Here is a 12380-nt window from a genome sequence, read left to right as displayed (position 1 = left end):
TCTTGATTTGTTTAACACTTTTTTGGTTACTACACGATTCCATGTGTTATTTTATAGTTTGATGTCTTCACTATTATTCTACAATGTATAAAATAGTAAAAATAAAGAAAAACCCTTGAATGAGTAGGTGTGTCCAAACTCTTGACTTAATTTAATTTTACCTTTATTTAACTAGGCAAGTCAGTTAAGAACAAATTCTTATTTTCAATGACTGCCTAGGAACAGTGGGTTAACTGCCTGTTCAGGGGCAGAATGACAGATTTGTACCTTGTCAGCTCGGTTACTAGTCCAACGCTCTAACCACTAGACTACCCTGTACTGTATGTAAAACTATTACACAAACCTCTATCACGATAACATGCTGGATTGAGGTTCCACTCCCCTCAACAGTGATTGGTTGGTCATCTCTCCATGTATTTTGTCCTGTTGGCTTCACAAAGCTCCTGTGGCCTCCAGTGAGATGTCCTTCACCGGAGATTAATTGGGGGAAAAAAGGTGGTTCGATTAGCTACTGTCAATGCTCAATGGTATATTGTACACTATTGACAATGTCTAGAATTGGCAAGGATATAAGGTAACACCTCATAACTTATTGATATACTATTTATAGGTTGATTGCATGAAACATAATCATCATATTGTTTTTATTGAGTAAACAATAGGAAATGCAGTAAATCAAGAATCTGGTATGAATATGATAGTGTCTTTGCACTAGATAAGTAATCATAGGAATTATTGCATACTATTCAAAAACTGACCATCACCCAATTCTGGCTAACACATGTAAAAAAACACGTGCAAGACAGGCACAAAGCTATATATGAACGGCAACAAACTGCGCAGCCTCGGCCTTCCGGGAAATATTGTGTCTTTGTGCAAGACAGCTAAGTAAGTAATCAGGGGAAGTATTGCATACTATCCAAAAACGGACAAAGACAAAATTATGGGTAATACATCTGAACACATGCGCAGACGGGAACGGGGCGACAGCCACGGTCTTGTGCAAAATGTACCTCTGGGCATTCCTCTGTATCGGTCGACCATCTTGACACTACTGGGACGAATGGCGAGGACGCGCTCTCGCATTGTCCTCTCTGCGCGCTCCCGTGTCACCTTCTGTTCCAATAGCTGTAATTTCCTCCGCAATGTCCTGTTTTCTTTCTGGCTTTGAGTTATTTCCAAACGAAACACTGCATAGTCGTCGTCTACGAGTTTACATATGTCTGCCACGGCTGTATTCGCTAGCACCTCCATGATGGAGGCTATTTGAGAGTGAAAAGCCATACAGTTAGCCATTGTTAGCAGCTAGCTAGTGTTACCTAGATACAATCTATTAAACAAATCCTGTATGCAATGCGAATTAAACACTACCTTTGGTAAGTATATGATGCTGTGCCGTTAAATGAGTCATATTTTGAGTTCCGGGGTGTTCATAAACGTCTAAATGACAATAAAAACGCTAATGTGGAAATTGTTCTTCGTCACTGTTCACTTCAGTTTCACAGTTTCTAATACCATAGAGGAAGAGCCAGACTTTCTGCACTCGGCAGAAAGTCTGTCTCCTTCCAGCAGGTGGCGATTTTTCGTTGTTTCGCCAATCAAGCAAGGAGTGGTGAGATATGGTCAATGAGAGTCGAATTTGGTCAATAAAATGTTATGACTATGTTGGTTTATTTGATCGAATATAAGTTTCGTAATGCTTAAGTTGTTACGAATGTACTGATACAAGTAGGACACGTGACGTGCCGGCAATTCGGAGAAAAAAAACACTTTATATCAAATTGTATTGGTTACATACACATGGTTAGCAGATGTTATTGTGAGTGTAGCTAAATGCTTGTGCTTCTAGTTCCGACAGTGCAGCAATGTCTAACAAGTAATATCTAACAATTCCACAACAAATACCTAATACACACGAATCTAAGTAAAGGAAAATATTTATGTTTAAATTTAACATTTATTTAACTAGGTAAGACAGTTAAGAACAAATTCTTATTTAAAATGACAGCCTACCAAAAAGCCTCATGCGGGGACGGGGGCTGGGATAACATTCTTATTATAAAATGCAAATAGGACAAAACACAAATGACAAAAGAGACTGCACTACATAAAGAGAGACCTATAAGACAACAACATAGCAAGGCAGCAACACAACATGACAACAACATGGTACAAACATTATTGGCCACAGACAACAGCACAAAGTGCAAGAAGGTAGAGACAACGATACATCACACAAAGCAGCCACAACTCTCGGTAAGAGTGTCCATGAAGAGATGGAGATAAAACTGCCCAGTTTATAAATATATGGATGAGCAAAGTCAGAGCGGCATGGGCTAAGATGCAATAGATGGAATACAGTATATACATATGAGATGAGTAATACACGATATGTACATATTATTAAAGTGACTAGTGTTCCATTTATTAAAGTGGCCAATGATTTCAAGTCTTATGTATCCAGCAGCCTCTCTGTGTTAGTGATGGCTGTTTAACAGTCTGATGGTCTTGAGATAGAAGCTGTTTTTCAGTCTCTTGGTCTCAGCTTTGATGCACCTGTACTGTACTCGTCTTCTGAATGGTAGTGGGGTGAACAGGCAGTGGCTTGGGTGGTTGTTATCCTTGATCTTTTTGCCCTTCCTGTGACATTGGGTGCTGTAGGTGTCTTGGAGGGCAGGTAGTTTCCCCCTTTGATGCGTTGTGCAGACCCCCCCCCCCTCACCCTCTGGAGAGCCCTGCGGTTGTGGGCGGTGTAGTTGCTGTACCAGGCAGTGATAAAGCCAGACAGGATGCTTTCAATTGTGCATCTGTAAAAGTTTGTGAGGGTTTTAGGTGACAAGCCAAATTTCTTCAGCCTCCTGAGGTTGAAGAGGCGGTGTTGCACCTTCTTCGCCATACTGTCTGTGTGGGTGGACCATTTCAGTTTGTCAGTTATATGTACGCAGAGGAACTTTCCACCTTCTCCACTACTGTCCCGTCAATGTGGATAGGGGGGTGCTTCCTCTGCTGTTTCCTGAAGTCCACGATCATCTCCTTTGTTTTCTTGACGTTAAGTGAGAGGTTGTTTTCTTGACACCACATTCCAAGAGCCCTCACCTCCTCCCTGTAGGCTGTCTCGTCGTTGTTGGTAATCAAGCCTACTACTGTTGTGTCATCTGCAAACTTGATGACTGAGTTGGAGGCGTGCATGACCACGCAGTCATGGGTGAACAGGGAGTACAGGAGGGGGCTGAGCACGCACCCTTGTGGGGCCCCAGTGTTGAGGATCAGCGAAGTGGAGATATTTTTTCCTATCTTCACCACCTTTGGGCGGCCTATCAGGAAGTCCAGGACCCAATTGCACAGGGCGGGGTTGAGACCCAGGGCCTCAAGCTTAATGATGAGCTTGGAGGGTACTATGGTGTTGAATGCTGAGCTGTAGTCAATAAACAGCATTCTTACATAGTTATTCCTCTTGTCCAGACGGGATACGGCAGTGTTATGGCAATTGCATCGTCTGTGGACCTACTGGGGCGGTAAGCAAATTAAAGTGGGTCTAGGGTGTCAGGTAAGGTAGAGGTGATATAATCCTTGACTAGTCTCTCAAAGCACTTCATGATGACAGAAGTGAGTGCTACGGGGCGATAGTCATTTAGTTCAGTTACCTTTGCATTCTTGGGTACAGGAGCAATGGTGGCCATCTTTAAGCATGTGGGGACAGCAGACAGGGATAGGGAGAGAATGAAAATGTCGGTAAACACATGTCCGTAAACACACCAGCCAGTTGGTGCTCTGAGGACGCAGCTAGGGATGCCGTCTGGGCCGGCAGCCTTGCGAGGGTTAACACGTTTAAATGTCTTACTCACGTCGGCCACTGAGAAGGAGAGCTCACGGTCCTTGGTAGCAGGTCACGTCGGTGGCACTGTGTTATCCTCAAAGTGGGCAAAGAAGGTGTTAAGTTTGTCTGGAAGCAAGATGTGGCTGGTTTTCCTTTTGTAGTCTGTGATTGGGGCAGCAGGTAACCAAGTGGTTAAAGTGTTGGGCCAGTGTACCTAAAGGTTGCTAGATCGAATCCCTGAGCTGTCATTGTAAATAAGAATTAGTTCTTAAATGACTTGCCTAGGTAAATAAAGGTTAAATAAATCTGTAGACACATACATCTCGTGTTTGAGCCGTTGAATTGACTCTACTTTGTCTCTATACTGACATTTTTCTTGTTTGATTTATTGCGGAGTCTACGACTACTCTGTTTATTTTCTGCCATTCCCAGTTGCCTTGCCCTGGTTAAATGTGGTGGTACTCTCTTTCAGCTTCGTGCGAATGCTACCATCTATCCAGTTTCTGGTTAGGGTATATTTTAATAGTCACAGTGGGTGCAACATCTCCTATACACTACCTTATAAACTCACTCACCGAATCATAGTATACGTCTATATTAGAGTTGTCCCGAGATAGCCATGCATATTCATGGAATGAGGCTAGTAGCATAGCATCTCACTCCATTGAATGCAATCCTAATTTAATATTTTTTTAAATATTACAATTAGGGATGCACTGATGACATTTTTGGCCGATACCGATATCCAATATTTACCTTGCTCCAAAAAAACGATACCGATAACTGATAAACATTTTAGCTACCTTTTATGCATTCTAGTACTGTTAAACAGTTGAAACACACACACTGACCAAATAGTTATTTTGTTGGCATTTACATGTGTCCCCATTACCAGTAAAACATAATCAAAACCTATTTCTTTCACTTACTTGCTGTGCTGTTTTGTTGTTCATTTGTTCAGTCTCAACCAGGATTTCATCATACCTGTCAAGCTGTTTCAGCTCTGTCTGTCCGTGGCCTCTCTTCCTCGTTAACCCGACGATCTGTGTTGGCATTTTTGTTGAGCAGGTGTTTTAATGCCATGACAGGGTATCACGTCTGCTGCAGATGCAGTTGAGCTTATTTCTCGAGTCAGTTGTTCGAATGGAGCTCAGAGTGTTCATGTTTCCAAGTTTCAAACATTTTCTCAAATGCCATTGAAATGGCAGCAGCAGTATGAGAACCAGCACATTCTTGAGCATGCAATACGGCTTTCCTCTGTGCTGTTAGACTCATAATGCGGCTGACATCGCTGGTCCAAATGTCAGTCGTGAAGCTAATAGCAGTGCAAGTAGCTCATGGAGATGAGTTTCAACAATACTGTGTTACTCCGCTAGGGCAACATCTGACAAATAGTGCCTACTTGGTGGTGTCCCGGTGCTCGACCAGTCTGCGAAAGTCAACATCATCCACAACAGAGAACGGTTGATTGTCAAGGGCAATGAATTCCATTATCTTGGCGTTATTGGATTTCACCTTTGAGTTGTCTCGCTGAAATGTTCTTACTCTTTCAAATGACTGCTCATCTTGTTGACTGCTCGATCCACACAGCAGACATTGTGGGCTAGGTTAGGAATGCTGTGTTGCATATTTTACATAATCTACCTACGTTATATAAGTATGCACGTCAGTTTTGACATCGGTTTTGCACATCGGCTTTAAACTAGACATCGGGCCAATGACGATGTTGGCATTTTTAGCTAATAGAGGCCGGTTCCGATATGCTTACCGAAATATTGTGCATCCCTAATTACAATAATGAGATGTATCCACCAATTCAAAAAAGTATAGGCGGGAGCTAGACAGCCTGCAGTGCCGCTTTGTGAACAACTACTCCCGTTGTTAGGGCAGAGAGACATGTATCTTGTCAGTATATCCATAATCTTTGGTAAATATTGTACTGTCTTTTCTGTTTATTCTTCTTCTTTGTGAATTTCCGGCATACTAGATGCTGTGTTGCGTATTGCTGTTTTTCACAGAACGGAGTGCAGTTTTCACATTTGGTCACAAAAAAAGGGAATATTACACCATGATCTAACCCTGCACCTATACACTATCCCCAAAGATCCACCACCTCACCCACTACTTTGGCCCCTTCTCTCAAAACTCCCTGCAGATGTTCTGCACTCAAATCTCTCACCCTAATATTTTTCTGCTGCAGCAACTACCACATCTATCTTTTATTTATATGATTGACATGACACTCACCCTATATTCAACCGATAGTGGACAAAACACCACACAGATGATGTAAAAGAGTCCAAGCAGAAAATGCGAATATACTTTTAAAAATGGGTTTATACGCATTTTAGATAATTGACGTTAAAGATTAAGAAAATTACAATTTTCATAACTTTTTTTCAAGAAATTATAAAACAGTTTGACAACCATGTTTGTAAGCTTTGAAATGGTATCAATCTCCAGACTGGCCTTATAGACCAGACATAACAGAGTTAAAGTAAATCCAGGTCACTCAAATTAGTATGATATGTTATGCTGGTATGGTAACATAAGATAGGTTACTTAAGGTGAAAAAACGATTGCAAAGCTGTCATCAAGGCAAAGGGTGGCTACTTTGAATAATCTTTAACACTTTTTTGGTTACTACATGATTCCATATGTGTTATTTCATAGTTTTGACATCTTCACTATTATTCTACAATGTAGAAAATAGCTGTGCCGTTGAGGAAGCAAACACATGTGTAGTTGTTCTGTTCAGAACACAACCCTGCATCCCCGCCACCAAATTACTGTCGTTTACGCAATCCAAAAACAGTCCATTATAAATCGCAATCTGGGTAAAGTGGGCATAATTTGAAAGCTTTTTCTATTGCAAACATGACTAGCTAAGTTATAAAATATGATCTTACAATGTTAGGCTTTCACAAGGTAATTCAGAGAAACGATTCGTAATTTTGGTGCGCATCGAAAGGAGTCATGAGTGCATTCAGGTGCATGTTCAGCGGTGAGTTTTCTTCACAATAAACAAACATAAGCTCGGTCTGTTCAGAAGAAGCCAGGGTATGACAACATGACATCTTGTAACTGTACATCAAACATAGTGATCATAAACATTGAGTCATCTTAATTTACTGCATTTCCCTCAGTCAAAACATACATACAGCGCTTACCCATTCAGTGTTATACAGCTACCACGTTCCAATGTTTGCTTATTAGTGCCCAACTCTTGCCATTTTCAAACTGTATATGGTTACGTGTATTTAAGTGTTAAATACTCCATGTAAAAACCACACATGCATGTCAACAAAAAAATCTGTATGAACTTGATAAAACTGCATTCATTTTCTCATTAAGTAGTTGGAAGTAATGAAATAGGCATTTATAAACACATCGCTTACACAGTACAAACACAATATACAACAGACTTAAGGCTTGTAGATCACAAAATGCCTGGATGCATTATTCAACCCAGGAATATTCAACACTGAAATCTATTATGGAAAGGGAATACCTAGTCAGTTGTACAACTGAATGCCTTCAACTGAAATGTGTTCCGCATTTAACCCAACCCCTCTGTATTACTCGTTATCCCAAATGGGGCAGCAGGGTAGCCTAGTGGTTAGAGTGTTGTACTAGTAACCGGAAGGTTGCAAGTTCAAACCCCCGAGCTGACAAGGTACAAATCTGTCGTTCTGCCCCTGAACAGGCAGTTAACCCACTGTTCCTAGGCCGTCATTGAAAATAAGAATTTGTTCTTAACTGACTTGCCTAGTTAAATAAAGGTAAAATAAATAAATACATTTTAAAAATGCATCTGCGGATATTTTCTGCTGACAACAATGAAAATGAATCCTTGACTTTAATGCAGCATTTGATCTACATGTCAGAAGTGATCAAGTGGAATGGTTACTTTCTATGTTATAGAGTGGAATGGTTTTTCTGCTGGTGTATCCTGAGGTAGCTCCTCTCTGAGAACTTCTTCCCGCAGTGTGTACAGGCAAACGGCCGTTCTCCCGTGTGGACCTTCAGGTGCATCTTCAGGTTGCTAGCCTGGGCGAAGCGCATGTGACACTGGGGGCAGCTGTAGGGTTTCTCCCCTGTGTGGACCCTCTGGTGCCTCTTCAGGTGCCCAGCCTGGGCGAAGCGCATCTGACACTGGGCACAGCTGAAGGGTTTCTCCCCTGTGTGGACCCTCTGGTGCCTCTTCAGTTTACCAGCCTCGGTGAAACGCATGTGACACTGGGTACAGCTGAAGGGTTTCACCCCTGTGTGGACCCTCTGGTGGATCTCCACCTTCTGGAGGCAGCTGAAGCCTTTGTTACAGAACATGCAGAGGAACCGCTTCTCTTTACTACTGCTTGCTTCACCTCCCAAAACCTTGGCCCCTTGGTCATTTGAGTTCAAAACCTGATCAAAAAGAATGTGTGAATCGGAATGATCCATCGACTTGGACACTGGGTCGCGATCCCTGAGCGCATGTAAAGGGGAGTGGGTCTCGATGCTTGGATTTGTCTCTAAGCTTTCCCTGTAATCTAACAAATCTCTGCCCTGTGAGTGTCCTTCCCCTAAGTGAGTATCGTCTACATTCCATGTCAGAGGAGCGTCGCCCTCCACTTTCAACTCATCTACCACTATAACCTCCCCTTTCTTATCTAGGCACCCTTCAGAGTATACACTACTACTGTACCGATTCCAGTCCCCTCTAGACTGATCAATCTGTGTTTCTAAATCCAAGGGCATGTTGTCAGGGTCCATCTCTGTTGTGTAGGAACAAGGCGGATCATTTCCCGTCTCTAACGCGTAACCTGAGTCCCGATGGGAATGAATCGGGCTCGGGTTACCGTAAAGTAAATACTCTGAGCCGGGAGCAAGAGGACAGCTCAGTCGCCTCAGCCCCAGTCTCTCTGGGTCTGACCTGTGGTCAGATCTAGTGTGTAATAGCCTGTGTGTTACAGTTAAAGTATTGGTGTCTGTCTCTGACTTGAGGACAGCGTCCAGCGTTCCATTGACCTCCGTGATGCTGCGTCGGGTCCTTGGATGGGTCATGGTGGCGAGGTCCTCCGTGGCTACAAGGGGCGCCACGCCAGCCGCTGCTCCAGTCTCCAGCTTCATATCTCTGCTGTGCCGTGGGTCGTCTCCTTCAGTCCTGTCCTGTTTGACCTGAGATGATCCTCCAGAACCAGAAGCCTCTGCATCTGCAGACTGACACATGAAGAGAGGAGGTTATTTATTACCGATTCAAGAGTAGCATTGGATAACAATGTCGTAGGGAAGTCTCACAAGCTCCCCTATGGCAGATAAATAAGGATGTACATGTAATCAAATTAATAGTTGAGGGAAGCATTTCTGAAATAAACGGGCCACAATTGATGTACTGTACATTTTTATGTTACATTATGACACTAACCTCTATCACAATAACATGCTGGGTTGAAGATCCACTTCCCTCATCAACAGTGATTGGTTGGTCATCTCTCCATATATTGTGTCCCGCTGGCTTCACAAAGCTCATGTAGCCTCCAGTGAGAGGACCTTCACCTGAGTGAGTGATTGGGGGAAAAGAGGTGGTTAAAGTTAGGTACTGTAAATGCTCAACGCTATATTGTACACTATTGACACTGGCCATGTTCGAATATCCCTACTTTGATGCTGAAAGCTATCCTTTTCCATATTTTTAAGGAGTTGAAAGCTGCCCCCACCAGACTCAGCACCAAGGGAGAGGGAGACCATAGCCGCAGTCTGGAAGTGGTAAGCGGTGATGGATGAGACGCTGCAGGGGTTACCACTCCATCACCCTACCAGTCATCCTCTCCTCATCCTCCTAAGGTGCATCTGTGGACAGGCTCCTCTCCCTCCCAGAAGGGTCCAGATGTAGGGGCGAGAGAAGGAGGTGACTTGTGTTTTACTTTCAACATTCAAAAATACACTTGCACATCAGAGCTATCTTGTTGCAGGTGCATGATAACAATTAGATAAGTTAAAAATAAGGCCTCCCGAGTGGTGTAGTGGTTTAAGGCACTGCATCACAGTGCTGACGCGCCCCTGCATCATCTGGGTTAGGGGAGGGTTTGGCAGGCTGAAATTTCTCTAAAACGATGGAGGCGGCTTATGGTAGAGAAATTACCATTCAATTCTCTAACAGCTGTCTCATCGTGCTCTAGCAACTCCTTGTGGCGGGCCGGGCGCCTGCAAGCTAACTTTGGTTGTCAGTTGGACGGTGTTTCCTCCGACAGATTAGTGAAGGCATAGTGCGGCTTGGCAGGGTTGTGTTTCGGAGGACGCATTGCTCTCGACCTTTGCCTCTCCCGAGTCTGTAGGGGAATTGCAGAGATGAGACAAGACCGCAACTACCAATTAGATATCACGAAATTGGGGAGAAAAATGCGTCCTCCGAAACACGACCCTGCCAAGCCGCACTGCTCCTTGACACAATGCCTTCACCAATCATGTTGGTCCCATGTTTCATAAGCTGAAATAAAAAAGATAACAGAAATGTTCCATACACACAAAAAGCTTCTCTCAAATTGTGGACACATTTGTTTACATCCCTGTTAATGAGTATTTCTCCTTTGCCAAGATAATCCATCCACGTCTAACCGGCCTCACAACCACAGACCATGTGTAACCATGCCAGCCCAGGATCTCCACATCAGTCTTCACCTGCGAGATTGTCTGAGACCAGCCACCCGGACTGAGACCAGCAACCGAAGAATTTCTGCACAAACTGTCAGAAAAGTGGCCTTTTATAAAAACGGATTTCAGGCAATTCTACATAATTTTACATGACTGGAGACTTTGGCAGAATATGTTTTAAATACCGCACAAATGATCTTAAATGACAGGCTACTTTGATACGGACTAACTGAGAATCTGAAATCAATAAAAACGACAATATCTTGAATCCATCAATAGCCTAGGTGTGTGGAGCCGCATATTGTTGGCTACAATATGAGGTAATTAGTCCTAAAATGCTTTCCAGTTAAACTGATTTGTCCAATGTTGCGCAGCTCACTCGCTGGTGATGGGCGATGCAATCGTGCCAAAAGCCTTTCTCTCTCGTTTTACTTTGTAAAACAATATTTGAAAGTTGAAATGTTGGTAGCCTACAGCATACAGATCATTCATGTTCAGCAGGAGCTATTTGCTTTTCAACCTGTGTTTTCCCGTGATTGTATTTGAAATATTGTTAAAGGCCAGTTTTGTCTGCATGCTGTTTGTTCACTGACAGTTTTGCCGTGCGTTCCCGCCTTATTAGGCTACACTCCACAGCTATTATTTAAAAGAAGCTATTGGTCCTCTGACTACATTTGTGTAGTAAGCTATTCTGAAATTATTTCTTTTTTTTCCTGAACAGACAGCAGTAACTTTAGAAAATGTATTTCAATATATCAGGGGTGCTGCAGCTCCTCCAGAACCTTTCGCGTGACTATGCTTCTACAAGGAAATAAAGAGGCGCAACTCTGGAGAGATAAGAGTTGCAGACTCATGTCTATCAGAAGAGGGAGGGAGATCATAGAGGGTTAATCACATTCTAGTTCGGAGAGAGATACAGGCACGCTTGTCACACAGCCGCGGCCACACATTGGTCTCAAACATATATTACAATGTTGCGCAAACCATAAACCTGGGCCGAACCTGAATACATACTTAGATTTTCAGCCCGGGCCTGATATTCTACTTTTTCACAGTATGTTGTTTGTGTGTGTGTGGTGGGGTGGACAGGAGAAACAACAAAGAGGCTACTTGTATGAACTTTGATCGATTTTATTCAAAAGTTTTACATTGCAAAAAGTCGAAATAATTTATGCCACGAGAGGCACCAGATCCAACCAAATATGTTCCGACACGAAACAGTCCAAAACAGCAAGGTGCCAGATCCTGCTCGTGCAGGATTCAGCTCAAATTAAACACTGATATGAACATGGCACAAGTCATGGCAAAATGTGTAACAAACCCTCATTCTAATACGATTTTTTTTTAGGGCCACCAAAAATCTACGACCGGCCCTGTATGGCATACTATCCTAAAACTGACCAAGACCCAATTCTAGGTAACAAATAGGAACACATGCACAGAGGGAAACTGGCCCCACAGTCTCGGCCTTCTGCAAAATGTACCTCTTGCCATTCCTCTGTATTGGTCGAGGATCTTGACACTACTGGGACGACTGGCGCGGACGCGCTCTCTAATTGTCCTCTCTGCGCGCTCCCGTACCACCTTCAGTTCCAATAGCTGTAGTTTCCTCCGCAATGTCCTGTTTTCTTTCTGGCTTTGAGTTATTTCCAAACGAAACACTGCATAGTCGTCGTCTACGACTTTACAGATCTCTGCCACAGCTGCATTCGCTAGAACCTCCATGATGGAGGCTATTTGAGTGTGAAAAACCATTGTTAGCTAACGTTACTTAGATAACGTAGAGTCCTATCTCTAACGTGAATTAAAGACTACCTGAAGTATGTGATGTTGTGCCGTTAAATGAGTCATATTTTGAGTTCCAATGTGTTAATAAACGTCTAAATAACAACAATGCTAACGTGTAAATTGTTCTTGGTCAACGTTCACT

The 12380-nt window shown here is 43.0% G+C and overlaps 3 protein-coding genes and 1 long non-coding RNA gene across 8 annotated transcripts in view; 1 reads left to right on the top strand and 3 right to left on the bottom strand.

Moving 5' to 3' along the window:
• LOC124001633 (zinc finger and SCAN domain-containing protein 21-like) overlaps positions 1 to 1506 on the bottom strand; it is a 21177-nt gene extending 19671 nt beyond the window's left edge. The window contains exons 1-2 of the mRNA XM_046308600.1: positions 1014 to 1506; positions 344 to 465 (exon numbers count right to left, since the gene is read on the bottom strand). Of these exons, the coding sequence (XP_046164556.1) occupies positions 344 to 465; positions 1014 to 1296 (405 nt within the window). The 5' untranslated portion in view covers positions 1297 to 1506. The remainder of the gene's footprint in view (positions 1 to 343; positions 466 to 1013) is intronic.
• Positions 1 to 12380, bottom strand: part of LOC124001614 (gastrula zinc finger protein 5-1-like) — a 532153-nt gene that overhangs the window by 348659 nt on the left and 171114 nt on the right. The gene's annotated exons all lie outside the window — the stretch shown is intronic.
• LOC124001686 lies at positions 461 to 12324 on the top strand. The gene is made up of 3 exons (XR_006832837.1): positions 461 to 574; positions 9497 to 9707; positions 10395 to 12324. It is a non-coding gene; the product is annotated as an uncharacterized LOC124001686 (long non-coding RNA).
• LOC124001648 (zinc finger protein 234-like) lies at positions 7658 to 12380 on the bottom strand. Of its 4 annotated transcripts, XM_046308625.1 has the most exons (4): positions 11935 to 12380; positions 9460 to 9669; positions 9225 to 9355; positions 7658 to 9019 (listed from the first exon to the last, which is right to left on the bottom strand). In XM_046308625.1, the coding sequence occupies exons 2-4, from the start codon at positions 9545 to 9547 to the stop codon at positions 7736 to 7738; spliced, it is 1503 nt and encodes a 500-aa protein (XP_046164581.1). In that variant the 5' UTR covers positions 9548 to 9669; positions 11935 to 12380; the 3' UTR covers positions 7658 to 7735. The 4 variants fall into 4 exon arrangements, with proteins under 4 accessions (XP_046164581.1, XP_046164579.1, XP_046164580.1 ...); XM_046308623.1 differs by lacking the exon at positions 9460 to 9669; XM_046308624.1 differs by lacking the exon at positions 11935 to 12380 and having other exon boundaries at positions 9460 to 10390.

The sequence above is a fragment of the Oncorhynchus gorbuscha genome, linkage group LG17, assembly GCF_021184085.1.
Source record: "Oncorhynchus gorbuscha isolate QuinsamMale2020 ecotype Even-year linkage group LG17, OgorEven_v1.0, whole genome shotgun sequence".
Classification (NCBI taxonomy): Eukaryota; Metazoa; Chordata; class Actinopteri; order Salmoniformes; family Salmonidae; genus Oncorhynchus; species Oncorhynchus gorbuscha.
Note: the sequence above shows the minus strand (reverse complement) of the source record. Positions and strands in the feature narration are given on the sequence as shown.